At 43.1% G+C, this 27,826-nt stretch overlaps 4 protein-coding genes across 6 annotated transcripts; 3 read left to right on the top strand and 1 right to left on the bottom strand.

Moving 5' to 3' along the window:
- Nucleotides 1-4,048: 4,048 nt before the first annotated feature.
- Nucleotides 4,049-7,298, bottom strand: fam32a (family with sequence similarity 32 member A). Its single transcript, XM_029000906.1, has 4 exons — nt 7,087-7,298; nt 6,679-6,817; nt 4,588-4,641; nt 4,049-4,466 (listed from the first exon to the last, which is right to left on the bottom strand). Exons 1-4 carry the CDS (start codon nt 7,284-7,286, stop codon nt 4,398-4,400), a joined length of 462 nt encoding a protein of 153 aa, XP_028856739.1. The 5' UTR covers nt 7,287-7,298; the 3' UTR covers nt 4,049-4,397.
- A 284-nt stretch (nt 7,299-7,582) lies between these two features.
- mrpl54 (mitochondrial ribosomal protein L54) lies at nt 7,583-8,778 on the top strand. The gene is made up of 3 exons (XM_029000907.1): nt 7,583-7,748; nt 8,211-8,367; nt 8,456-8,778. Exons 1-3 carry the CDS (start codon nt 7,619-7,621, stop codon nt 8,586-8,588), a joined length of 420 nt encoding a protein of 139 aa, XP_028856740.1. The 5' UTR covers nt 7,583-7,618; the 3' UTR covers nt 8,589-8,778.
- A 1,471-nt stretch (nt 8,779-10,249) lies between these two features.
- On the top strand, nt 10,250-15,987 carry malt2 (MALT paracaspase 2). 2 transcript variants are annotated; one of them, XM_029000534.1, is made up of 17 exons: nt 10,250-10,554; nt 10,649-10,814; nt 10,912-11,078; nt 11,926-12,053; nt 12,149-12,299; nt 12,397-12,581; nt 12,953-13,049; nt 13,171-13,215; nt 13,308-13,337; nt 13,424-13,627; nt 13,787-13,964; nt 14,059-14,133; nt 14,264-14,391; nt 14,756-14,905; nt 14,993-15,150; nt 15,244-15,381; nt 15,469-15,987. In XM_029000534.1, exons 2-17 carry the CDS (start codon nt 10,678-10,680, stop codon nt 15,874-15,876), a joined length of 2,379 nt encoding a protein of 792 aa, XP_028856367.1. In that variant the 5' UTR covers nt 10,250-10,554; nt 10,649-10,677; the 3' UTR covers nt 15,877-15,987. The 2 variants fall into 2 exon arrangements, with proteins under 2 accessions (XP_028856367.1, XP_028856368.1); XM_029000535.1 differs by lacking the exon at nt 10,250-10,554 and having other exon boundaries at nt 10,764-10,814; nt 10,943-11,078.
- A 176-nt stretch (nt 15,988-16,163) lies between these two features.
- On the top strand, nt 16,164-27,562 carry safb (scaffold attachment factor B). Of its 2 annotated transcripts, none has more exons than XM_029000533.1 (21): nt 16,164-16,476; nt 16,760-16,847; nt 17,000-17,067; nt 17,149-17,355; nt 17,443-17,502; nt 17,582-17,618; nt 18,389-18,818; nt 19,126-19,163; nt 19,255-19,364; nt 20,154-20,303; nt 20,898-20,995; nt 21,074-21,117; nt 21,221-21,297; nt 21,646-21,791; nt 23,709-24,005; nt 24,093-24,227; nt 24,644-24,686; nt 25,489-25,571; nt 25,736-25,791; nt 25,871-25,919; nt 26,003-27,562. In XM_029000533.1, the coding sequence occupies exons 1-21, from the start codon at nt 16,315-16,317 to the stop codon at nt 26,118-26,120; spliced, it is 2,496 nt and encodes an 831-aa protein (XP_028856366.1). In that variant the 5' UTR covers nt 16,164-16,314; the 3' UTR covers nt 26,121-27,562. The 2 variants fall into 2 exon arrangements, with proteins under 2 accessions (XP_028856366.1, XP_028856365.1); XM_029000532.1 differs by having other exon boundaries at nt 24,090-24,227.
- The last annotated feature ends 264 nt before the right edge of the window (nt 27,563-27,826 follow it).

The following is a 27,826-nucleotide window of genomic DNA, read 5'->3' as shown; positions in this document are numbered from 1 at the left end:
GACCCCGAGATACTTAAACTCCTCCACTTGAGGCAGGACCTCTCTCCCGACCCGGAGTTGGCAAGCAACCCTTTTTACGGTCGAGAACCATGGTCTCAGATTTGGGTGCTGATCTTCATCCCGAACCTACCCAGCAAGAGCTGAAGGTGAGAGACTGTCATAAGCTGTCATAAGGGACACGGTCATAATCCTTCTTCAAATCCACAAAACATGTGGATGGGTTGGGCAAACTGTCATGCCCCCTCCATCACCCAGCAAGGGTAAAGAGCTGATCCACAGTTCCACAGCCAGGATGAAAACCACATTGCTCCTCCTCAATCAACTATTGATCGGACCCTCCTCTCCAGTACCTTGGAGTAGACCTTTCCAGGGATGCTGAGGAGTGTGATCCCCCTAGAGTTGGAAGACACCCTCTGGTCCCCCTTCTTAAAAATGCCACCACCCCAGTCTGCCACTCCACCAGAACTGCCCCTGATGTCCACGCAATGTTGCAGAGAACCACGACAGCCCTACAATGTCCAGAGCCATGAGAACTGTAGTCCTGGATCTCATCCACCCCTGGGTCTCCGCTGTTGTGAAGCTGTTTGATTACCTCAGAAACTTTTGCCCCTGAGGTTGGACAGTCCATACCCAGGTATCCCAGCCCTGGTTCCTCCTCGGAATGCACGTGGGGATTGAGGAGCTCCTCAGTGGGATTGAGGAACTCCTCAAAGTATTCCTTCCACCACCCGACTATAAGCCCAGGCGACGTCAGCAGCTCCCCCGTCCCCTTCTTCACCTGAGGCATCGGATGGTTTACCAGAACCTCTTTGGAGCGGATCGGTTGTCTTTCTCCATGGCCTCACCGAACTCCTCCCACGCCCGAGATTTTGCCTTGGCCACTGCCACTGCTGCACCCCATTTGGCCATCAGGTACCTGTCCGCTGCTTCTGGAGACCAGCCATGCTCTGTATGCCTCCTTCTTCAGCCTGACAGCGCATAAGCGCAAACAACAGTCAGGACCCATTCCCCGACCCGAAATCGCAGGGAAGCTACCCTCTCATCCCCCAGGGTTAACCCCAACAAACAGGCTGAGAGTCTTGGGGCTAACAAAAAGCCAACCCGAGCCCTCCGCCTCTCACCCGGAGAAACTCCAGCAAAGGAGAGTGTCCAACCTCTCTCAAGGACTTGGGTTCCAGTGTGTCAAGATGAGTCCGACCATATCTAGCCGGTACCGCTCAACCTCTTCCACAAGCTCCAGCTTCTTCCCCGCCAGAGAGGTTCCATGTTCCAATAGCCAGTTTCCTTGTCCGGGGATCGGACCGCCAAAGCTCCTGCCTTGGTCTGCCACCCGATCCACATTGCACCCGACCCTTCATGTTCCTCCTCCGGATGGTGGGTCCACAGTTGGATGAGCCCATGTATCCGATTCAGGTTCGGGCCCCATGTGCGAAAACCCAGCCACCAGGGTGGGACCCCAGTAACCCTCCAGGCCGGGTACTCTGACTCTTTGTTTTTCCGTCCATGAAAGGTCTGCTGAACCGTTCTTTGTCTTACCCTTTACCTAAGACCAATTTGTCATGTGAGACCCTACCAGGGGCACCAAGTGCCCCAGACAACATAGTTCCTAGGATCATTAGGGCTCTCAAACTCCTCCACCACGATAAGGTGACAGTTCAAGGAAGAGAATAATTAAATTATCTGCATTTTCTTCATGATTCCTGGTCAATAGAAATAAAGTTTTTCTTCACTGCTCCCATTCTCATTATTATGTAGCGATTATAATTTCTTCCAATTCACTTGCAATGAAATTACAGTCATTCATTTACATCTTGTTCTAATTTCTCACAGGTTCCACAGACTTGAGGGGACTCTGTTATTTGTAAGGGAACGGCTGTAATAGCTTTTTCATTTGTAACTTGACAAAGTGCTCAGAAATGACAGAAAAATTCCCCAAAAACCTAACGTATTTTTTTTTCTGTTTCAACTGAATATTAAACCACTTGATTGTGCAAATGGTGGCTGTGTAGCACCTAGCAGCATCCAGGAATGACACACGAGCTTGAATGCTCCCCTTCGTCATCTGAAGCCAGGCTGACAGTGAAGTGAGGTCCACACGACCACTACGAAACTCAGACCCTGCGCCACATGCCAGATCCCCTTTTTCAGACGACTCTGTGACTCTTTAATTATGTCTTGTTCCATGGGGGCTCTGTGGTTGATTTGTACTAATTACAGACCTGAGCTCCAGCATCTGCTCCCCCTATTTCCTTCTGGATCAGGACAGATGGTCACACGTTTGCTTAGTCTTCTGCTCAACCCATACCATTGTTGATTTGTCCTGTGTAACATATTCCAGCTGATGTAAGAATACATGGCTTACGTCATCCTGTGCCACTTCTTTTAGTAGGAAGAGAAGGAAATGTGAGCACAGATAGATTTGATACAGTCTCCAGTGGGTAAAGCCTAAGCCAACAGATGGCCCAGACGTTGAGTAATTCTAGCTATAGCTGTACATTGTACACTTTTCTTTCACAAGACACACGGGTGGTAGTAGCCTAGTGGGTAACATACTCGCCTATGAACCAGAAGACCCAGGTTCAAATCCCACTTACTACCATTGTGTCCCTGAGCAAGACACTTAACCCCGAGTTGCTCCAGGGTGACAGGGTAAATACTGATTGTAAGTCGCTCTGGATAAGGATGTCTGATAAATGCTGTAAATGTAAATGACACAAACGTGCATCCCGCTCTGGGGGGGCTGAACTGCCTTTTAATGTGTCTTATGGTCGGCAGTTCTTCTCTCTGCCCACGGTGCAATGAAGTGCTGTGATGTACGACTCTGCCTAATTAAGAGGGTGATTACATGGTCGCCACTTTTATGTGTTCGTCAACTGAGTGTGTATGGAGAACACGTGCAGTGTGTTCTCAGAGGAACTTGGTGGCGTGCGGTCGACTTAGTGGGAGAGCACACTTAGAGTACACACTTCTAAAATCTAAAAACTGCACTAATGGCTCCTTGCAGTCAAATAGGCGACAAAACTCTCATCAGACTTTTCTAATGGTAGCCTGCAGCAAGTAATTACCTTTTACCTACCCCCTAAACTCCATTTTATTCATCTTAATCTTTAATCTTCTGTTCCTACTTTCCTAACTCTTATAATTTCAGTACATTTTATAATTATCAGTAACTGAAAAGGGATTTGACATGGGCTGAAAGTTCAACCCAATGTTGAGAGGAGCAATTAAAACATTTAAATTACACTCAGACATAAATATCAGATCTGAATATCATTTGAAGATGAGTTATATCAGAAGAGAAAGTAATGCGGCATGTACAATACTAACGTACACAGATTATGCACAGTTAATTCGAACACTCCTGGTTTAATATTCTGACCTTGCAGAATTATTCCTCTTCAGCTTTGACTGTAGCTTTTTTGAAGACTAAGATCTTGATTTCTGCCAAATATTTATTAATTGGCTGTGCTGGAATGTTCACAAAATCGGTTTCAAAAAGGTGCTTTCTGAGAAAGTATTGACCTATTTTGTAATTCATGGAACCCATCAACCGCCGAGACTGACTAACATACTCCACACCACACACATATCCCAACAATTAGATCAGAATCTGTATTCCGTACGTGCTGGTTTGTGCCAATTGCAACAACCAGAATGCATGTATATGAGCAGAACAGCGCCACCACGTGGTACCTTGTAGGATTTCCATGAAGTCCTGCACCATGCCGCAGGCATAAAGATTGTCATTGCAAGACACTGCAGCAGAGCACATGGTGACAAAACAAAACATGTCCTCTGCTTTTAACCCCCTTGGTGAGCAGTGGGCAGCCATGACAGGTGCCCAGGGAGCAGTGTGTGGGGACGGTTACTTGGTCAGTGGCACCTTGGCAGTTCAGGCTTCAAACCAGCAACCTCCTGCCTCACACCTATTGCACCAGTTCATAGTCTCAAATGCAGTCAGTATTCATACATTCAGTGTGGGAGGAAACTAAGAGAACCCAGACAGAATCCACACCAACACAGGGAAAAATTCAACACGTGAAAAAAATTCCACACAAAGGCAGGGCCGCAAAACTTTTATTTAAAACACAGGATCAGCCAAAATCACACCAGGCATCCTTAATTTCTGGAATAAAAAAAAATGCAAAAATGTATTACATTAAAACATCTTCTCCATTCAGATATGAGGAGTCATTCAAGGCAAACAGACCTATGTGCTGGCAAAAGCAAAGATGTTTACTACAAAAAAGTTACTTAAACAAGCCACAGCAAGTCATTTCCAAAACAGAACATATGAGAGCAAATGTTTTAAAAGTAACATATCTAGAAATGAATAGCAACAAAACAAATGTACATATAACTTCAGCAACACACTCCGGATCCAGATATTGTCCTTTTCACTTGGTCCAGCTGACTTTGGGAATGTCGTAGTGCTCAGTAAGTGTATCCAGGTGTCTGTTGAAATCCTGTGAGGGGGGAAAAAAATAACAGTTCAATAATTGATATTTGGAAGTGCTTTGCAGAAGCATTCTGGCATTATGAATTTACTAATGGCCGTGACTGAGAAATATTCTCTTGTATCCTTACCTCAACCCTTCTTTTGTGTGTTTTAGACGCCTTTTTCAAGATCCTTTCCATTTGCTGTTGACAGAGAGTGTGAACGTATTCATTATTTTTACTATGGCAGACACTCAGTCGGTTTTGAAAGGGACGTGTCTGGATCTGCAGACACGCGTATTTGGAGCACCGGCCGATCATACTGAACTTTTAACAAAACCATACAGTACAGACCAAAAGTTTGGACACACCTTCTCATTCAATGTGTTTTCTTTATTTTACATTGGTAGGTTCTCACTGAAGACATCAAAACTGAATGAACACATGTGGAGTTATGTACTTAATAGGGCTGAAACTATTATTTGAGTACCTCGAGTAATTTGACTACAAAAAATGTTCGAGGAAAATTCTTTGCCTCAAGGCTTCATTTAATTCGTCACCAAAGTCCATCTATTATCGTATCACTCCCGCGGAGCTGCACAGCACCGGTACCATTGTTTTACATGGACTGTTTTAACTGAAGCGCATTTCAAAGGAGGTGCGATTTATTGGCGGAAAATTAAGATACCGGTGTGCTTAAAAGGCATAAAATGTCTAAAGTGTGGGACCATTTTACGCTGCATAAGGGACAACGTAGTGCAGTGTATACACTGTAAAGCGGACCTGGTTTACCATAATAGTACTTCGTCAATACCACAGCACCTTAAACAAAAGAATCCTTATGGAAACCACACTTCTCCAAGCGGACACAGACCTTCAACAAGGTAATGTATTTTTATGATTGCTAACTGATATGAACATTACCGCTTCTTAGAACCTACATTATTTGTGTTATGAGTTGATAGTGAAGATCTCACTCATGTAATTCATCCCTCCTCATCACCACACACACACACTGATAGGTTACATCTCAAAACGAGAATTGCTGGTGTCTTCCTATTGTAAGTCGCTTTGGATAAAAGCGTCTGCTAAATAAAGTAAAGTAAAACACGCCTTCCCCATACATAAGGTAGTAATAATACATGCAACAGATGGACAAATTCATTAGCATATAGATTTACTTTTGGGCGAGTTCCTTTTTGGGCAATTTTTCTTCCCCACAGTACATCACAGTGGCACAGGCTTGCACATGCATTGCACACACATGCACTAAGACAAATTCTCTCTCTATTTTGCACATAACATTGCACAAAGACAAATATTCTACCTAATCAGGATACAACTGGAAACTTAACTGTATTAAGTTGGATTATTAGTAATACTTGAACTTTTTACTATTTTGTACCGTTATACTTTTTTCCCTCTTTATTCTCAGATGCGCTATAGCAGTGGATACATCCCTTTTTCCTTTTTTTTATTAAAATAAAACTAAGGACAAATAGGCTAACCTATGTTTCATAGTTTTTTTTTTCCCCATGTACATCATGAATGTTTCACAGAAAAGTTGATTAAATGGGCTTAGTTCTGGAGCCAGTAACCCAAAGGTTTTAAGCTTTGATCTAATAAAAGTATTGAGTTTGAATTAAAAACTTTTTTTGGTGAGGAATAATGCTTGCTCATTTTAAGAGGATTTTCGTGTTGCATAACACACTATTGATTGAGTTGTTTAAAAACTTCTGATCGACGAAAAAACCCGACAGAATACTCCAAAAATATTCAATAGTTGCAGCCCTAGTACTTAACAAAAAGTGGAGACCTGGCCTCCACAATCACCGGACCTGAACCCAATCCAGATGGTTTGGGGTGAGCTGGACCGCAGAGTGAAGGCAAAGGGGCCAACAAGTGCTAAACACCTCTGGGAACTCCTTCAAGACTGTTGGAAAACCATTTCAGGTGACGACCTCTTGAAGCTCATGGAGAGAATGCCAAGAGTGTGTAAAGCAGCAATCAGAGCAAAGGGTAAATATTTTGAAGAAACTAGAATATAAAACATGTTTTCAGTTGATCTTTTTTGGTAAGTACATAACTCCACATGTGTTCATTCATAGTTTTGTTGCCTTCAGTGAGAATCTACCAATATAAATGGTCATGAAAATAAAGAAAACACATTGAATGAGAAGGTGTGTACAAACCTTTGGCCTGTACTGTATATTACAGGCGAACTGAACATAAAACGCTCACTCGTTTCTCTTGGATTTTGTCAAACGCCAGTTGTGCTGGTGTCCGCTTATCGACGTATCCTGTCTTGCTCTCTTCCTTGTCTGGGGGGGTCGACATTTGGCTCTCCAGGTGCTTCTTTGCCTTGTCCTTCTTCTTCTTCCTGAAAAAAATCAAAACACAGCAGCTAGAGCGACTCTGGAAACTCCTCACAATGCACTTCAGGTTGGAGCACGAACACCGCTGACATATTTATCGACGTTTAGTTTTTTTTAAACTGCATCCACATCGCTCTAAAAAATAAAAGGTCCAATGTTTAGCTAGCCGGATAGCCGCGGAGCTAACGTGACATCAATTCACTCAGTTCACAGAAACCAACCCTGACAAAGGCAACAAGCGGAACTGGCACTTTAGGAAATACGAGCGGCGTACTTTTTTCCAGACGACATGTCGCCCGCTCCTTTTAGTTTTAGGGAACCTTTCTGTATGTTGTCGTAATCTGCCATGTTCCCTGCGCGTCGTCGTCTCCGCTTCTGCTCAACAGCAGCTGAGATGCGCATTAGCGCCACCTGCTGGACTGGAATAAAGAAAGGCCGGACTGCGACGAAGTTCATCATCATCATCGTCATCATCGTGGGTCATTGTTGGAGTGATGTGGATCCCAATGTCAAGAGTGGACAAATTTATATTAATCTATGAACAATAAACAAACAAAAATCAGTATAATCAACTAACACGTAATGAATGAAACGTTTTAAAGATTGCTAAACCGTATGAAAACAACTTTCTGAAAATAAACGGAATCTGCATGTCAACATGTTTATTTCATGTTCATACTTTAAATAATTAAATTAACGATTTGATAATAATGTAAAGGACGGTAGGAACCATTGTAATGGGAACACGCGTGTCATACCGGAACGAGATTTCTGTCGGACCGCGGCGGTGTTGCGTCCGGGCGTGAATGATGGCGCTGTGCAGGTTGCTGTGCTTCGCGGAGAAATTATATTTGCCCTCCTCGCGTCTTCGTGGAGATTTATACGCGTGTGCGTTATGGCCACGGTTTCAGACTCGTGGATACGCCAAGAAAGCGGGTAATTGACATTTTTTGTTCTGCTCTACGACCTTGACCTCCTGTCCGTTCCGAATGGAAACGAACACCTTTCACTTTACTTGAACCTTTGATGGATTGAAAGTGATGGTGCCGGTTTCGTGGGAAAGGTCGTCTTCTGCTTGCAGATTGAGCCTGATCTGTTCCCCGAGAAACATGTTGGAAAAACCTCAAAGTAGACTGGCATGGGCGGACTGATCCTTTCTCTGAAGAGGCATTGGCTTTAAAAATGAAATGAAAGCCACATATCCGTCACGTCACCCAGTTACTGCAGCGATCTGTGTGCAAATTGCAGCACCAGACGTAAGGATGAAGTTTTCCCGTTGAGTTGGATGGGTGATGTCTCTTTAATATTAGGCCCATCAGACTGTTAATCAGAACCGTGAATTTGTGACTTGTAACATATATTGTGTTTCCATGCTAACGTTGTCGTGCTTTTATACAGCTGTAAAAGGAAAAGGCAAAGGCATGGCCAAAGAAGCCTTAAAGGGGCCAGAGGTGTGCAGCGATCCGGTGAAGTTATGCACACATGCTGTGGGTGTGAATATATTCAAGCAGGGTGAAGATCCTCCACTGAAGCCCCATCGAGACTACCCAGAGTGGTAAGTTTGTCTTTGCATTTATCCACCATATGCATACACAATGTACAGAGGTTCAGTAGTGTCTCACAGCTTTTACTTCCATTTTCAGGTTGTTCCAGTTGGATCTGGGCCCTCCCAAAAAACTGTCTGAGCTGGATCCAGAGAGCTACAAATATTGGAAAGTACTCAGAAAGGAACACATGTGGCGATTCAATCGATTGCACAAAGGGAAAAAAATGTGACTGACTTCAGCTTTCATTGTGTGAAAAGCAAAATAGTCTTTCTGAGATGATGTGAGACAGTTAATTAAAATCTGTCTAACACAGAAGTATCTCTGGATATTTGTTATATTTTATAACGTCCTATAACGCCCTTACATTCATGTTGTTATGAGTAAATGCATTTTGTATTAAAAAGAAAACTTTGAAATGATTTCCTTATTATTGTTCAGTCATTATGATTCTCATCTTTTATTTGATTTGGAGAGGTGACATACAGAAGCGCCAGTGGGTTTTGCTTAAAGTGAAAGTGCAGTGATTGTGAAACACTGCAGCACAGCACATGGTGACACAACGAAATGTGTCCTCTGCTTTTAAACATCACCCTTGGTGAGCAGTGAGCAGCCATGACAGGCCAGTGTTTATTCAAAAAATGCTTTCATTTTGTAACACAAAAAGATTTGTTTAAAAAAAGGATCGACTCTGCTGAGTGCTGGAAGTGTTTGGTGGAAGTTTATTAAATAAGGATTGTAAAACAGTGGTTGGCCTAGTGGGTAAGGAAGTGGACCTGTAATTGGAAGGCTGCTGGTTCAAATCCAGAAGATTCAAGATTGGTTTATTGTCGGTACAACTTTATTGATGCTGCACCAGCATGTCGAGCAGGAAGTGCCCTCGGCTCTCGGTGCAGTTTGTCAGCTCGCTTCCACTGCGGAATCAAGAATAAAAGATGATGCAGAGAGGAAAAAAGACCCCCCCACAGACCCCGCAGAATACAATCATAAAAGAAAAGTGTTATACACACTAACTAAGATTAGAACTTAAATACAGATCTCTATAAAAGTAAAACCTTCCTGTACCATGAACAGGACATCATGTAGGATGCTTGTATATGTTGGATATTTCAGACAAGACAAGACAGAAATGTGCAAGATGGTCAGTGTGTTATCAGGTGCACAAGGCTGGAGGTGTGTTGTTGTTGAGTTTAGAATGCACACACACTGCCCACCAAGGGTGATGGTCATGAGCAGAGGACACGTTTCACTGAGTCACCGTGTGCTGTGCTGCTGTTTCACAATGACAATCACTTCACTTTCACTTTATACAGTACAGGCCAAAAGTTTGTACACACCTTCACACCCAATGTGTTTTCTTTATTTTCACGACCATTTATATTGGTAGATTCTCACTGCAGGCATCAAAACTATGAATTAACACATGTGGAGTTATGTACTTAACAAAAAAGTTAAATAACTGAAAACATGTTTTATATTCTAATTTCTTCAAAATAGCCGCCCTTTGCTCTGATTACTGCTTTGCACACTCTTGGCATTCTCTCGATGAGCTTCAAAAGGTCGTCACCTGTAATGCTTTTCCAACAGTCTTGAAGGAGTTCCCAGAGGTGTTTAGCACTTGTTGGCCCCTTTGCCTTCACTCTGTGGTCCAGCTCACCCCAAACCATCTGGATTGGGTTCAGGTCCGGTGACTGTGGAGGCCAGGTCTCCACATGTACATAACTCCACACGTGTTCATTCATAGTTTTGATGCCTTCAGTGAGAATCTACCAACGTAAATGGTCATGAAAATAGGTGTATATCTGTTCGGAGGTACAGAATGCGGTGTCTGTATGAGGCAGGACACTGGGAGCCTCCGTGGATTCCGCTTCTCGGTTCAAGTGGAGCGATGGAAGTGCAGCCGACAGCCTGGCGACATCAGTGGCTTAAATGGGGAAATGGACGCGTATGCAAATGACGGGCGTCCTAAAGAGGAACCTGCGACTAAACGCAGGATCGAGTCTTTCATTCAACACATTTCCTGTGTTTCGAGTTTAACTTCCAAGTCGTCAGGCGAAAAAAAAAACAATTCTATGCGGTGTGTCGCACGTTTTTTTATGCTCTTTAACCAAACATCTGTCGAGTCGCCGAGTAAAGTGAAAACAGGAATCGGGAGGAGAATACTACATTTGCGGAAGTGGGGTGTACGCGTCGCGCAGGTACGGTCTCATTATTTCATCGTTTTGAGAAGATAATTTGCCGACACGAACGTTCTGAGAGTTCGTAGAACGTCCGATGCGATCTGCATTTCAGGGCCGCGGAATCCATCCGAGGTTCTGGAGATGGGCGACTGGACTCGGGGCTTGGAAAGCCTGAGCGAAGCGGCTCGCCACGGACTCGCCGCCAAGCTCGACAACGCCAAGTGCGGCTGGAAGCGGCTGGCCGCGGCGGCCCGCCAGGACCCGCAGTTCCGCTACAGGTGCGCCGCCGCTGTCGGCCTTTATATTTACTTTTTTTTTTTTTTTTTTTTTCATTCTCTCCATCATCTTTTTTTTATCTCGCTGCTGTTGCCGTAGTGAAAGCGAGCTGACGAACTGCTCGCTGCAGGTTCTGAACTGCGCCGGCAGCCCAGGGCGCTTCCTGCTCGACATGCTGGCGCAGCGTGAGTGCTCGCTGGGCTTCCTTCTGCAGTGCCTCAAGGACATCGAGAACCACGAGGCCGTGGACTTCCTCACCGCCGCGGGTAACTTTGTAAAACGAGCTTCAGCGGTGCATTTCAGGGGCGCCGTGGCCAAACGTGCGCTAGTGCAGGCGGACGCTCCGCGAACGGCCGGCAAGTCTGCGCATGCGCAGCGAGGCTGTAAATCCCTGTTTACTAAGGCAGGTGTATTATTCTACGCTTCGGACGTAGTAAGCTGACTGAAAAACTGATCTCTTTACATATATCGCTGAAATAAATAAAATACATTTCCACGTCCCCCAAAGTCCAGTGTATGTGTGTTTTTATAACTTTATTAATCCCGATGGAAATTGTTTCTCTGCTTTTAACCATTTTAACCACCATTTTACTTCTGGCGTAATGTACGTGGTAATGTTTACGCATATATAAATGCTTTTGCTGATTGAGCGCTGTCCGTTCAGCAAAGGGCCATATACTGAACAGCATTGCGCATGCGCACACAGATCGAGCAGAGACCATAGATTCCCTAGAGCATCTGGCTGCAGCCACACCCTCATTAAAATAGGCCAACTTAGTTGTTGTATACATACATATGTAATTACATACGTATTGAAAAGCATCTATACTGCGTAGACACAGAAGTGAAACAACACTGAACATCAACTGAACTTTTTTCGCATCTTTCCCATGCTGCTCAGAACACAGCATCTCTTCACAATAAAACCCTGTCCCATAATCCAGAACACCAGTTTGACAGGAAAAGCTTACACGTATATAGTTTACACAGGCAGCATTTTAATTTGTCAAATTGTTAAGTAAAAACTGCATGTTTCATGGTTTAATTTTCTGGCTATGAGCCGCTGAAGGTGTGAGGCAGTTTCAGTTTTCTCATTTTGAGTCACATTTACAGTGGGACAAATTGTGATAACGGCACAGCCACAGCCTCAGCTGGTACCTGAAGGAGCTACAGTAGCACTGAGCTGCATGGCGAACGGCCCACCAGACCTTGGATTCCAGTGGTTCAAGGGGAAAGAGGAGGTCAGTTGGATTAAAAGAAGCCCCCTACTGTTTGTATCTTAATTCCACCTGTTTTTATTGGAATTATTTTTCCGAAATCTAATATTGTTCAATAGGTCCCTGGAGGAAATACTCGAGAACTGGTTCTCATTAATGTTACAGAAGCTCAGCAGGGACATTACATTTGCCGTGTGAACCATGGGGAGAACTGTCTTTTTTCTAAGTGGGCACATGTGCGTTTAGCAAAGTCTAGTAACACTATTTCAGGTAATCAGAATTGCACAAAATACACTTTCTTCATGACGCTTATTTATGCCAATTAATTAGTAGTAAAAACTCTCCAACTGCGTGTTTTGCATCTTAGAGACAAGCAACTGTCTTTTCCAGTCAGCAAGCGGACTGCAAGTGATTTACCAGCCCAAGCCTCAGACATTATCTGAAGGAGACCGTCTCCATCTTGAATGCTTTGCTGAAGCGAACCCTCCTCCCCAGTTCATGTGGTATCATAACAGGAAACCTATTCCGATGGCTACCAAGTGCTCACTTACGGTCAGTACCAAGTGCTCCGTTACGGTCATTGAAAGTGAAAGTGAAGTGATTGTCATTGTGAAACACTGCAGCACAGCACACGGTGACACAACGAAATGTGTCCTCTGCTTTTAACCATCACCCTTGGTGAGCAGTGGGCAGCCATGACAGGCGCCTGGGGAGCAGTGTGTGGGGACAGTGCTTTGCTCAGTGGTAACTTGGTGGATCGGGATTCGAACTGGCAACCTTCTGATTGCGGGGCCGCTTCCTTAACCGCTAGGCCGCCCCTAATATTGATGCATATAAGCTAGCTACAGACATTGCAGAAGAGATATGAAAAACATAATCTGTATTTATCAGAGAACTTTTAGAAACACTCTTTGCATTTGCAGGTATCATGTGTGACCACAGCAGACAGGGGGATGTATCGCTGTCGAGCGTATAACCTCTACCATGAAATGTGGAGCGAGGAGGTCTATGTAGATGTTGGTGAGTGAATAAGTCATGTCAAAACACTATACTGCACTGTACCAGATTCTACAAATAAATGAATAATTACAGCAGTGTATGCTCTTCATTCTGTTTTATAATGAGAAGAATTTTGTTACAGGCCCAAATTCTTTGTGTGGTCCAACTTGGAATGTAGAAAGCGAAGGTAATTTTCCTCAATTACCACAGCACAACAAGTATAGTTGAAGAATTATTTTTCATCAATGCTTATGAATTTTTACTCCCCTTGCACTGTAGAACCATCTAGGCAGCTGAGCACTTTCTATGGTGAGATTCTGTGTTTTTTTTTCATGTTTTGCACAGTTTGGCACTTAAATGCAGTGCTAATGTTTCTCTGACATTGCAATTGACAGCCACGGACAAGGTCGCCCTCCTGATTGGAAACATGAATTATTTGCATCACCGCCAGCTCAGGGCTCCTATGGCAGATGTGCACGAGCTGACGAACCTGCTGAGGCAGCTGGACTTCAAGGTTGTATCCCTGCTCGACCTTAACTGGCAGGAAATGCACAGCGCAGTTACGGAGTTCCTGTTACTTCTGGATCGAGGTGTTTATGGTTAGTGTTTGGGTTTATGTTGGGGTTATACATTAATTTTGTCTTATATTTTCTATGTTAAAATCTGCACATTGTTTTAATTTAAATAAGATAAGAGTATTGTTTATTTTCATGTATTAATTTTGAGCACTAATGATTTGTTTTTTTGTCTGTTGCCAGCTCTCCTGTATTTTGCTGGTCACGGTTATGAAAACTTTGGTAATAGCTTTATGGTGCCGATAGACGCCCCAGCATCCTACACTTCAGAGAACTGCCTGTGGGTGCAGGGAGTGTTAAAGCGCATGCAGGAGCGTGAGACCGGCCTCAATGTATTTTTGTTGGACATGTGCCGTAAACGGTACAGCACATTTGTAATTTTTTTTTTTTTTTCTGATTCAGAAACAAATCAGGAATAGCTGAACATCACACTTATGCCTGTTTTGTTTTTACAGAAACCTGAATGATGCCATCATACCAAAGCTTGGACCCCTAAAAGTAACTGCAAACACAGTGTTTGGTTATGCCACGTAAGTCACCTTTGTGCCTGATGTGCTTCCATATTTTGGTATAATGAAATGACTGGAGATTCAAGTACATATTCTTGTTTGTACACGGTTCAGAAAGGGGTTTTCAAAGAATCTAAACTATCCTGTATAGGTGTGTGGATGCAGAGGCTTATGAAGTGAATAAAGATGATCTGTCTAATGGAATATTCATGAGTTTTCTGAAAAAGCGACTCATGGAAGATGAAAAGGTCACTGTCATGCTGGACAGAGTTGCTGAAGGTTTGACTTTTTTCTCTTTTTGCTTCATTTTGCCTATGATTGTAACCTACAAGAATTATTGAGCTAAACTGTAGTGTATATTTGGAGATATATGCACTGACCATGATTTCTCAGTAAACTGGATTAATTTAAGATTGATGAATTCCTATATTGCCTATATTCCTATAGAACAGTGATGACTTAAATGAACCCAGCTATCTGATGTTAGTCCTTTCAATAAGCAGAGTCATCTGCCACCCAAAGTGGTATAAACTGACAACTCATTAAGGGTGAAATGACAAAACGATGCAACAGTCAAGGTGTTCCTTACTTCGAGCCTGGGGAGTGTACAGTATCAACACATACGTGTCCGGCTGTTTTGCAGACATGGGCCAGTGCAAAATTACTCGTGGACGGCAGGCTCTGGAGCTACTGAGTAACCTGTCAGAGCGGCGTGCACTGACTGACCACATACTGAACTCAGACTGCCCAGTTACTACATCTGCACGAAATCTACAGTGGGCTATTGCTCATGGTGAGGTCCACTGACCTGATAGCACTTGAGAAAAATACATCTGAAATTGTCTTTAAGATTATTATTATTATTTTTTTGTCCCAACAGTCCTACCCGAGTGCCACGTCCTGCAGTTTGAGTGTGGTGTGAAGGTGCAGCTTGGGTTTGCAGCTGAATTTTCAAACATAATGATCATCTACACATGTATATTAGAGAAACCAAATGAAATTGTGTCCTGCTCTGCCCAACTTTCAGACTTCCCTGAGGTGATTAAAGATTTTAATGTCACAAATATTTCATCATTTGTGGCTGAATCACTCCATTTTTGCAATCCTTTCCAACCCCTTGGCTAAATTTAGGATGTGGAAATAGATCTGAAACATACAAATGAGGAGAGCCTTCAAGAAGCAGAGAGTCTGCTTTTTACTGCAGAAAGTCTGCCAGAATCCAAGCTTCCAAAACTATACACCCGCCTGCGAGCACTGCAGCAGCTAAAGGTAGGAGGTTTGTTGTACCTACAATCATTTTGTGTTGTCTGTTGTGTTCATTTTTTTCCAACAACGATGATATGTTTCCCCAAACAGAAAGAGCTCAGATTCACAGTGTGTCTTCACTATCAGTACTCAAATTTGGATGAAGATGTCCAAGAAAGGCAGACCATCTCCGTAGGCAAACCTCTGGTGTCAAAGCTTAACCTTCATGAACCACGCAGACAGCCAAACTCAATGACTTCATCTTTTGATTATAATTTGGTGGCTGAGGGTGCATCCTTCACAGAGGTCTCCAGTTTTGCAGGAACATCCAGTGGCTCATCATCAACACTCTGGTCATTTGACTCAGAACAAAGAGACAAATCCACACATCCACCGTCTGCACAAGTTAATTTCCCTGAAGAGAATCTTGAATCAGATGAGTCCCAGGCTAACTTAACTTCTAAGAGCCTCCCCAATAGTTTCCGATTTAGCAACATGAAGAATTTTTATTCACTTTAGTACACATAACGTACATTTTTACTCTCGTCTTGTGTTTAAATTCTGATTACTCTGGCTACGAGAGCTAATCCATGATTCCATTATGCAAGTCAATAAATAAATCTTATTGTATTTTCTCCTCTTTCTTTTAATTATGATTAAACTTGCCATGAGAGCGTACTGAAAATTGTTATTAAATGTACTAGTTTTCAAATAAAAAACGACTGCGCGTTTCATTCACCGCGCAAGCGCACTGAGGTTTTCCTCTGCGCAGACTCGCTGGGACTGTTGCGCATGCGCCTTGGGCATCTGCGGCGACTCCGGGCGTTTGCTCTTGTGTGTGTGCTTTCGGACGCCATTTTGTAAATTATCGCCTGTTTTCGTAATAAGTGCTTATACGATAAGTGTACGATAAATTCGAAACACTGACGATTGCGTGCGTAACGCTTTGCAATAGTCATGTCTGACCACTCTTCATCGGTGGAGGCCCTCGAGATTTCGGAGGTCGCCGGCGTGCGCAAATTGTCTGAGCTCAGAGTTATTGACCTGAAAGCGGAGCTCAAACGGAGGAGCCTGGACACGAGCGGCAACAAAAGCGTTTTATCCGAGAGACTGAAGAAGGTGGGTGCAAGAGACGCAAGGGTGCTAGTCGTTTCGGGGATTTAAATTGAGCTTTGCGGGGGGAAAGCCTCTTTTTATTTGTTGGTGAAATGATGGCGACGCGCATGCACGATGTTGTCCGACGTGCAGTAACATGCAACCGGATCTCCATACTTCCGATACCGATACGCGGTCTGTTTTGCGGACAGAACGCATCCTTTCATACGGTGGCTTAGAGTCAGCAGGCTTGAGCTAAACACGTTAGCACGAACACTCGACCGATCTCATTTCTCTCCGCTCCAAGGCGATCGAGGAGGAGGGTGGAAATCCTGACGAGGTGGTTGTCCACCTGGACATCACCCCCAAGAGGGCGCTGAAAAGGGCTTCCAAAGGTAAAGAGGCGTGAGGAGTCAAAGGGCGACCTGGCGTTTTTACATAACCAGCAGCTTCGACCTTGTCCAGCCTTCCTAGTCAACAGCACCCTGCGTGTAGCTTCTATTCTCGTTCTGCAAGTATCCGTGATCGCCTGCTATGTATTTTTCAGTCGGGAAGGTCCAGGAGACCGATGAGATGGAGGACTGCGCCGTCGAGGAGGATTCAGGAGATGGCCAGGTGAGCGGGAACTGCTTGGCTGATTGTAGTGAACCCCGCGGCACAGGTGACCCCTGACACGCCGGGCCCCTGTTCCTACAGGAAGACCCAGAGGGCAGCTCGGACCAGCTACACGAGATGGACATAATGGACATGAACGTGCTTGATGAGGCAGAGATTGACAACGGTGTTCCGGTCGAGTGTGACGAGTTTGATGCTGATGATATCTTGGACACCTTTTCTAATGAAGGCGTTGAAAATGGGAATAGACACACCGATGAGCATGTGTGGGAGCCTGAAAACGAAGAGGTATGAACTAGTGATTCAAAACTAACTGGCTTCATGAGAAATTGATCATTTTATGGGATTCTTTATCAAAGCTGTTTTGCTCGCTAGGATTTATTGGGAGAGACAGAGAGTACAGATGGAACTAATCTGTGTCATCCTTTTAAAGTGGTAAGTGCATCCATTCGCTTTCCATTTTTTTAAGTCATGTTTGATTGCTTGGTTTTAATTTTTACAAATTCCTTTGAAGGAGCAACAAGACGAAGAGTCTCAAGATTTCATAGAAGGTACTGTTAAAAAGATTATACTAATGCATGAGAATATATGTACTTTCGCCCACCTGCAAGGGATGTGCCTCTTAAAGCATGGTGAATTAGTCCTGGTTTCCTTCAGAAAGAGACTGGAAACCCAAAGATAATTGCTGGTACTGGATGTTGCTGTTCAATCAAAACCCATTTTTGTGAGAACAATCAAAGTCTGTATGAATAAAAAAAAAAGTTAAATGTTAAATAATTGGGAATTTGAGGCCGGTGTGGTTTTGTCACACCCTTGGCAATGCTCATGACCAGCAGTTATTTGTTTAGTGAGCAGTTGCAGAAGTCGGGTGGTTGTTGCAGGTGAAGTGCAGTGTTTTTAGGTTACGTCAAGAGGATTCAAAGTGGACATCCCATCGTGTGAAACTGCCACAGGAGAAAATAAAAAACGTTTGAAATCGTTGTTAAGACTGTTGGAAACTGCGCCAATGGACTAATCACTCAAAGAATTCATCTGTTGGACATTTGTGAAGTTTGGACACAGAAGGTTGATTCCTCGAACTTGTCGTATACCACCACTCCTACTCTTTTTGACCTTGGTCAGGTGAACGCTTTTATCCGAACTGTTGCCACCTATTTTATCTGTTTGGGTTTTCCAGTCTCTTGTAAGGTGTGAGTGTATGCATTTATATGTGAAAGAAAAGCGTCACTAGCTGTTCCAGCTTTTCCAGTTCCACGTTAACCATTGCTGTGTGTTAGAAGTAATTAAACTCTGTGCCATTCTATTCCTGTTAAATCCGTAGAAAGTGAGAAAGTAACCGGGTCTTGTATATCCGAGCCGCTTAAGGAAGATCAGCTGGAACAGCCGTCTGAAGAGGACAAAGCTTCTGTTGGGGACTGTCAGATTGTTCCTGAGGAAGCCAATGTGTGCAACCTCACCAAAGGTGATGTAAAGGCGGTTGATTTGGACCAAGAAGTCTCAGCTACTTATACAGAAAAGGATGCGGCCAAGTCTAGTGATTCTGAATTGAAAAACGAGGACCAACAAGAAGCCATGGACACAGAAACTGAATGCACTCGGGCTAGCGATACTAATGAACAGGTTTCTGAACGCGCTGATTCAGAAAAGGGCTCAAAAGAAGAAAGTGAGAAAGAAGACAAGAAGACTGAAGATGCTGCAGAATCAACGGCAGCTAAAGAGTCCGCTTCTGTTGAGGGTGATCAGAAAAAGAGGTTTGTTGTTTTATGTATACTAGAACAATGGCTATCTCTGTTACATTGGCTCCTTTGTTAACACGTGTTGGTGGTCTTGGGAGGTGTAATGGTCTTCGCATTTCATCTGAACTTCCTAATTTTGTCATCCCCTTCTCTTCGTTAAGTAATGTATTGCCAGTTTCTTTATGATACTATATAAGTCACTTTGTGTCTGTTAATATTCGCTCAAGGTAGGTATAGTTCTACCCATTTTCTGCTTCTGAAACGACAGACGTGGCATTGTTTTTCTTTCCTTTTTGTTTTTTTTTTTTTCTTTCACCCTTAGCTCTGATGGAGAAAGTGCTGTCAAGACTGAGGAAAAAGGTCTGTTTTCTTGTTAACCCTAAAATTTTATCTAAATTTGTAATCACATGCTTACATGAATCTTCGCATTTGTTTCCCCTCATACTTTTAGCGCCAGCAGTTAGTGCTGCCACCAGTAGTGGAAGGAACCTTTGGGTTAGTGGACTTTCTTCAACTACAAGAGCAACAGATCTTAAGAATTTGTTTAGCAAATATGGCAAGGTAAGATATAATCTAGCACCTAATTTTCATGCGTGGATAAGTGTTTGTCAATCACATACTTAAGTCATAACTAAGATATTAAATAACATGGCAGATATCTGTTAAGCTTCTGAACCTCTTATGAAACACCTAGTCAGTGAATTGATCAGAAAAATGGTCTCTACCCAGTCTGTGCCTGCTACTTTAACTGTTACTCAAATCTTATGGGTCGCCTAGTAGTGAAAGTGAAGTGATTGTCATTGTGAATCACAGCGCAGCACATGGTGCACACAAAGAAATGTCCTCTGCTTTTTACCCATCATCTTGGTTAGCAGTGGACAGCCATGAAAGGCGCCCGAGGGGAGCAGTGTGTGCTTTTGCTCAGTGGCACCTTGGCGGTTCGGTACTCCATCTGATTACGGGTCCACTTCCTTACCCACTAGGCCACCACTCCCCCAGATAGTACAGATTCATTCAACATTTCTCTCCAGTAACTTCTAGTTTAGTTTATTGATTGATCATGTCCATGGAAAGTGCCGGTTGCAATAAATACTTAGGCCACTCTTTGCCCTATAAACAATAAATAATACATAAAATATTCTTAATTTTTGTTTAAATTGCTTTGGAATGTGTTGAAATAAAAAGAATTTTTTTTTTTTTTTTTTTTTTTTTATTTTATTGGTCTGTACTGCACACTTATGTAATTGATTTTGGTTAAATTACATACCACAAACATGTCAAGCTGGTTGTGTGTGAACATGCTCTTTTTTTTTTTTTTTTTTTTTTTTTCTTTGCAACTTATAAATGTAGGTTGTTGGAGCCAAAGTGGTGACAAACGCCAAGAGCCCAGGAGCTCGCTGCTATGGGTTTGTCACTATGTCCACTATAGATGAAGCCACCAAGTGCATCAGCCATTTGCACAGGACAGAACTCCATGGACGAATGATCTCTGTGGAACGGGTGAGTAAATATGCCCACCCACTAGGCACACCATTTAGAGTTCCTACGGTTATTTAAAAACCTGAAAATTGTCATGGAATTTGAAAAGAGAATTTTCCAGGCCTTAAAGTTTTGTAATACAAAATGAACATAGTAATGGAGAAGTCATTGAAATCTAACACATGAATATATAACATGAAGTATCCCATACATTTTTTTTTCTACATTTACCACTACAACGTTTAAAACTAGTGCTGGTCTTTACTGGCTCTGTGTAGTAAACCATGTTGTGCTACTGCATGCACTGCTTCCATATTCTAGAACTTTCTCAGCCACGTATCTTCATGTAAATTACCGCTGATGATCTGTGCCCAAACCTGATGGAGGCCTTTTTACACCTGTTTGGGCTTGTGTGAACTTGGAGGAAGAAACATTTATTTAAGTTAAGCTTCTCAGGGTTGTCATAAGTTTAGTTAACAATTTTCTGGTAATTTGACTTGACTCCTCTTTTTTTTGTGCTGTAGGTTACACATTTCAAGAAATAAATAGTCTTGAAGTCTTTGAGTATATCTAATTATGTTTGATCCTGAGTGACCATTATTATTCCTTTCTAAGGCAAAGAATGAACCTGCAGGGAAGAAGCCGACTGATAAAGGTGACCCTAAGAAGTCTGGTGCTGAGAGACGGCATTCATCTGACTCCAAGTCTGAAAAGTGAGTAGAGAATATAGTGATTATATGAAGGTTTATATCAGTGTTAGGATATAATTGGAACCTATTTTTTTCTCTCAGGACTGATGGCAATGAAAACACAAATGAGGATGCTGACAAAGATGGTTTGTCATTTATATTTTGTGTATTACATCACCATTCACAGACATTCTGGTAATTTACAGTTGGCCGGATTTAATTAATAAATTGTATTTAATTTCCCTGTAGAGGCTCAGAGAACCGTTGTAATGGACAAATCCAAAGGAGAACCAGTCATCAGTGTAAGAACCAAGAGCAAAGAGCGAGTAAGTCATGGAAGCCATGACAGTCTGTGGAGATAATGTTTTAGGGGCGGGGTGGGAAATTCTCTGGGCATAAAGAGCCTGAGAAAGGGGAGATAACCTTTCCTCTTATGAGCTGACACTCTCTGAATGGTGAGGCAGAATGGCCGAAGCGCCATTTTTCCATTTGTCTAAATAAATAGCTATATCTAATATATTTGTGATTTTTATATATATGTTAATACAGTTGCAAAATTAATTCATGTCAAATAATTGAGAATTATGAAACCAGGATTATTTCTCTATATTCGTACCACCAAAATGTTAAATTGTTGCAACCCTATTGTTTACTTAATCTGTTCTATTTGCTAGAGCACAAAGAGCCGGGACCGCAGGTCATCGAGTAAAGAGCGAAAGGACATCCTGTCTTTTGACCAAATCAAAGAACAGCGAGAGCGTGAGCGTCAGAGGCAGCGTGAGAGGGAAATCCGCGAAGTAGAGAGACGCAGGCATTCTGGGTATGGTATTTTTAGATTAGATTCAACTTTATTGTCATTACACATGCAACGAAATGCAGTTTAGGTCTAACCAGAAGTGCAATAAGCAGCAAGTGCAGGATCAAGGTAAAATAAGTTATTGGTATACATAAGGTGATATGTACAGGATGAGACTGGATAATAATGTAATAATATACAGTTAGTATTAACTATAAATATGAACATATGTATAAAAAAAGTATATAATCAGAATTCTATATGTACAATGTAGTGCAATGATTATGTGCAAGATTAAATAGTACGGTGGTTATCAGGAGTGTATGGGGGGGCAGAGGAGTTCAGCAAGGAGACAGCTCTGGGGAGAAAAAGCTGTTCCTAAATCTGCTGGCTCTTGTCTGTAGTAACCTAAAGCGTCTGCCCGAAGGCAGGAGAGAAAACAGTCTGTGGGCAGGGTGGGAGGAGTCATTAAGAATACTGCGTGCTCAACGCTAACAGTGCTTCCTCTGGATGTCCTCAATGGATAGAAGTGGAGTCCCTGTGATGCGCTGGGCAGTTTTCACCACCCGCTGCAGCGCCTTACTCTCGGCAACAGTGCATAGCAGCTGGTTAGGATGCTCTATTGTAGAGCGGTAGAAGTTCACCAGGATGGCTGAGGAAAGCTGGTTCTTCTTTAATGTCCTCAAGAAGAAGGGGCGCTGGTGAGCCTTCTTGACCAGGCTGAAGGTGTTAATGGTCCAGGACAGATCCTCTGAAACAGGCTCCACAGACATATTGTACCACAGGGCTCAGCACACAGCCCTGTGGTACACCGGTGCTGAGCGTGACTGTAGTGGAGCAGATGTGGCCAAGTGTTTTGCTTGTCCAGGTGTGCGAGTACAGAGTGCAGCGCTATGGAGACTGCATCCTCTGTGCTCCTGTTGCTACGGTAAGCAAACTGGTCTGGGTCCAGAGTTGGTGGGAGAAAGTCCTTCAGATGTGCCAGGACTAACCGCTCAAAGCACTTCATAGTGATGGGTGTGAGTGCTACAGGGCGGTAGTCATTTAGGCATGTAGGGCTAGAGTGTTTCGGCACTGGCACAATGGAGGTGCTTTTGAAGCATGTTGGAACAGCTGCTTGGGCGAGAGACATTAAAAATGTCTGTGAATACTCCAGCGAGCTGCTCTGCACATGCTCCAAGTACGCGCCCCAGGATGCCGTCTGGTCCAGCAGCCCTGCGCATGTTGATCCGGCTTGTGCAGTGCAAACATCTGAAGAGGTGAGTGTGATTGGTGAGGAGGAGGTCCTGACAAAGCAAGCATAAGTCATTAAGATCATTCAAAACAAGGATATTTGTGGTTGTGGGGGTTGAGTTGCTGGGTTTATAGTCTGTAATGGCCTGAATGCCCTGCCACATGCGTCGAGGATCAGCGTTGGTACTGAGTACTCCTCTAGCTGTAGTTTGTAGCTGTGCTTGGCCTTTTTTGATGCTCTTCAGATTTGCCCTGGAAATGCTGGAAATCTCCTGATCTGAAGGCATTGTTGCATCCTTGTTCATCCAAGGCTTCTGATTTGGGTATGTGGTGATCTGTTTCTGAGTTGTGACAGTGTCTATGGTGGTGTTCATGTAATCCAGAACAGAGGAGGTGTAGATGTCGATGTCCGTGTGAGAGCCACAGGTGGCCTGTGTGTTGGAACCTGTCCTGGAGTGTAATGTCAGCCCCCGCCGGCCACACTTTGATGGTCCTCACTGATTGCTTCACACGGTTGATGGTAGATGTAAACTCCCGCGGCATCTGATATAATCTCTGGCTCCCCCTTTTACATTTTATCTACAGGTTTTTAATGGCCATGGCCAGAACTGGGCCGTAGGGCAAAAGGGCTGTGACTAATGTTGCATTAGGCTTAATCTTTTGAGATTGGAGCCTTAAGGGTTCTCATTAACTTCTTCTCCTCTACAGTGAACGGGACCGCGACAGTCGCTCAGAGCGCGAGAAGATTCGCCTCTTCCGGGAGAGGGAGGAGCGGGAAAGGCTGATGCGCAAGCGGAACTGGCTTGAGGTAGAGAAACAGCGGCTGGACGCGGACAGGATGGAGAGGGAATTCCTTGAGCGGGAGCGTCTCCGCGTGGAGTACGAGCGCCGGCGTGAACAGGAGCGCATCCATCGGGAGAGGGAGGAGCTCCGCAGGCAGCAGGAGCAGCTGCGTTTTGAGCAGGACCGCCGCCCACTCAAAAGGCACTTTGAAATGGATGGCAGGTTTGTAGCTCAGTGGGCAATGTGAGCAATGTTTTTCTGTGTTTGTTGCCTTCTGAAATGTTTTGATCATACAATGTTTCTCAGCAGGAAAGATGATTGGCAGGATAAAAGGATGCATATGGATGACCGTTATGGCCGATCGGATTTTGGCCGTCAAGATCGCTACCAAGACTTTGATCACAGGGATCGTGGTCGTTTTCAGGACGACATGCTCATGGACCGGTAATGTCAAAGCTCAAAATGTCAAAAACCATTACTATCAGTGATAAATCAAAAATTGCTTAATTATTCTGATTGCTAATTATTCTAGATTAATTTGTGAACCAATTGGGGCAATAGTTGCCTAGCGGTTAAGGAAGCGACCCCGTAATCAGAAGGTTGCTGGTTCGAATCCTGTGGTGCGAAGGTGCCACTGCTCCCCGGGTGCCTCTCATGGCTCTCCACTGCTCACCAAGTGTGATGGTTAAAAGCAGAGGACACATTCCGTTGTGTCACCGTGTGCTGTGTTGCAGCGTTTCACAGTGACACACACTTCACTTTCTCACTTTCTTCTAAAGCTCTTTATAAAAGGTTCAAATAGCCAACAGCCATATGAAATTGTTCTGAAACATGGCATTGTATTTTGATTGTTTCTTCAGAAGAGAACCTGGAAGAAACATGGTTGGAGATCGAGATGGCCAGGTAAGAATAGTCTGGTGATTTTTCTACAATATGCTGTAAAAATGTGCCTGTGTTCCAAACAGCCTACTTGCATTTTAACCAGATGTGTGAACCTTCACTGGTCTCGTTCACAGTTAAGTGTGAGTTAAGGCCTCTTTCACACTGTGTTTTCCTGCCGTTTATGGCGCCACGTGAGTGCGGACTGATAAAACTGACCGAACCCTGTCCACACCAGTGTTCGGTCGCCTGTGCATTCAAATAACATCGAATATGTTTTTCTTAATGTCAATTTCTGCTGAAACCTAGACAAGTGGTAAAAAATGTATTCCACTGAAATGCCAATCACAGCGACAAATTGCAACAAAAGCACATGACATTAAGAGGTCATTAATTTCGAATGTCTGTGTGAACGATGGCTTACTCCTACCTGGAGTTGTGCTGTACTTAGATCGTGCAGCGACAGTCATTACCAGCAATACTTTTTAACTAAAATGTTTATGCCAGCACCAGAAAATCACCAAACAGCATTGATTTAACATTTACATTTACGGCATTTATCAGACGCCCTTATCCAGAGCGACATACAATCAGTAGTTACAGGGGACAGTCCCCCTGGAGCAACTTAGGGTTAAGTGTCTTGCTCAGGGACACAATGGTAGTAAGTGGGATTTGAACCTGGGTCTTCTGGTTCATAGGCGAGTGTGTTACCCACTAGGCTACTACCACCCAATTTAATCACCCCTAATTTGAACTATATTGCCTGCTGTGCTTTTTTTTTTTTTTTTTCCCCCCCATTGCGTCTGATCTTTATTCTCTCTAACAGCATTTCTCAGACCGTGATCGCCACGGAAGGGATTCTCGTGACACATGGGGTGGGGGATTTGAGAAACGTGGCATAAATGCAAGGTAAATATTTTTTGCCTTAAGCCTTTTGCCTTTTTGACATTGTCTAGCATACATAAAGATGTAAGTATTGTTTGGTAGACTGGATTATTTCATTTTTATGGGAATGGCACTGGTAGCTTATTACATCGCAAATGTAGTCACCTTGTACTTGGGTTTTCATGCAGAGACACAAGAGACTGGGACAGTGGTCGCAAGATGGATGGGGACAGAAGTTGGCAAGGTAGAGCCAGATACGTTACAAACATCATCTTCAGCATCTACCTGAATTTAGTTGTCATTAAAAAGGTGCTTTCGTGTAGGTGGCGGCATGCCTGGTCAGAGTCACGTGGGCCGAGGAGGAATGGCAGGGTAAGTGACCTGAATCATGCCTGGTTTGCAAGTTTGCCCGTCACCAGAACTAACTCCTTGTCTCGTTGTCCTTTCACCCTCAGACGTGGGGGTTACATGCAAGCAGGAGGTTCGCAGTCTCTCTCTGGAGCGTTAAACCGACAGAATCAGATGATGCAGGGCAGTGGAATGCAAGGGGGTGCCTTTGGTCGACGCTATTAGCTACGACGTGCCACTCGTCACACATTTGGAGTCTTGTTCTCCTGCCAGTTTGTAAATTAGATAAAATGTTTTTTTTTTTGTTTTGTTTTTTTTATCTTTTGACTTTTACTTTAACTTCTTAACAACTGCAAATAAACTCTGCTGTCTATCTGCGTTTTTAAACGGTTGTTTTTATTTTTTCATTCCATTTTGTGTGTTTATTTTTTTTCGTCTTTGGATATTGTGATGTTACATTTTTGGTAAATGCTCAGGAATGTTTCAGAGCCTGTGGTGGATTTTGAAAATCTGTTGATTTGGATGTATTTAAACACACTGTAAATCTGTCTTGTTTCATCTTTTCAGTCTTTCTGAGCCTTTTCAGTATTAATTCACCACCATGTGCTGTCCATTGAGCAGGGTTATTATACCTAATAAATTATTCAAATCTAAAGAGGGGTGCTATCTCGCTGGAAGAGGCTACTGCTGGTATAGGATAGTGATAGGAAAATGTTCCCTACAATTCAGAACGTATGTGAATCTGTGTCTTTATGGCATCTTACCAGCTCATTGGTCATCCTAATCTTTCAAAACATCTCATATCTTAGAAATATATATTTTTTTATGTCATTGTTGTGCTGGGAGATCAAATGATCCTGTTTACTGCTAGAAGATTCCATAGTTTGTCTATGATGTGTGTTTTCAAGTATTTATGGCAAAAGATAACAAAACTTTCACCAAATGTAACAGTTGTGAGCCCCGGTGGCCTAATGGATAAAGCACTGTCCCCCTTCAGCCAGGGCTTGTGGGTTTGAGTTATGGAGGTGGCCCTGTAATCAGAAGGTTGCCGGTTCAAATCCCTACACACACTGCTGTCATGGCTGCCCACTGCTCACCAAGGGTGATGGTTATAAGCAGAGGACACAATTCAGTGTGTCAGCGTGTGCTGTGCTGCAGTGTTTCACAATCGCTTTTACTTTTTCACTTCACTTTAACAGTTGTAACAAAGACACCAAGACACTTCTCACTTCAAAACAATTTTTTGGTTTCTCTTTTTTTTGTCTTGTCAGACAGGATTGAAAGTGGTGTTTCCCAAACCAAGTTCTAATCTTTGTACCTCATAGTCCTTTTAATTCACCCATACGTCGAACACATTAACAAAAATGCTTCCAGGCCAATATTTTAGTAAGATATATGACAATTCCCTGACTTGTTAACATACTTCTCCCTGATTGGTTAAGAATGTTTTCTTGTCTTTCATGTCTTAATGGATGACCAAGCAAATTTGATCCCTGTCTGCTCACCCTTTTCCCCCCAAGTTCTAATCTAAAAGTTCCCTCACACTCCATTCAAAGATTTAGTTTAAAACAGAACCATGCTACAATTACATTGTGTTCTCTGCCAAGAATAATTTCCTTATTGGTTTTTATTGGTTTATTTGATTAAACTTATTTTTTTCAATGTGAGTTGAATCTAATTTACTAATCTTTACTAAACGTAGAGGACGTTGTAATATAATCTTGACGGTTGTAATCTTTGTTTGCATGAAGAAATTAAAATAGAACATTTAGAAAAAAATACATTTATTAATGAATATTACTGCTCGGTAATACACTGCTCACCAGTATGAATGGAGGCACAGTCTAACTAATACAATGTGAAGAGAACAGCACTCGTGAAAGCAACAGGGGGCAGTATTAACACATTTTATACTCTGGCCTGTGATTAAA

This window comes from Denticeps clupeoides, chromosome 13, assembly GCF_900700375.1.
Source record: "Denticeps clupeoides chromosome 13, fDenClu1.1, whole genome shotgun sequence".
In the NCBI taxonomy this organism is placed as follows: Eukaryota; Metazoa; Chordata; class Actinopteri; order Clupeiformes; family Denticipitidae; genus Denticeps; species Denticeps clupeoides.
Note: the sequence above shows the minus strand (reverse complement) of the source record. Positions and strands in the feature narration are given on the sequence as shown.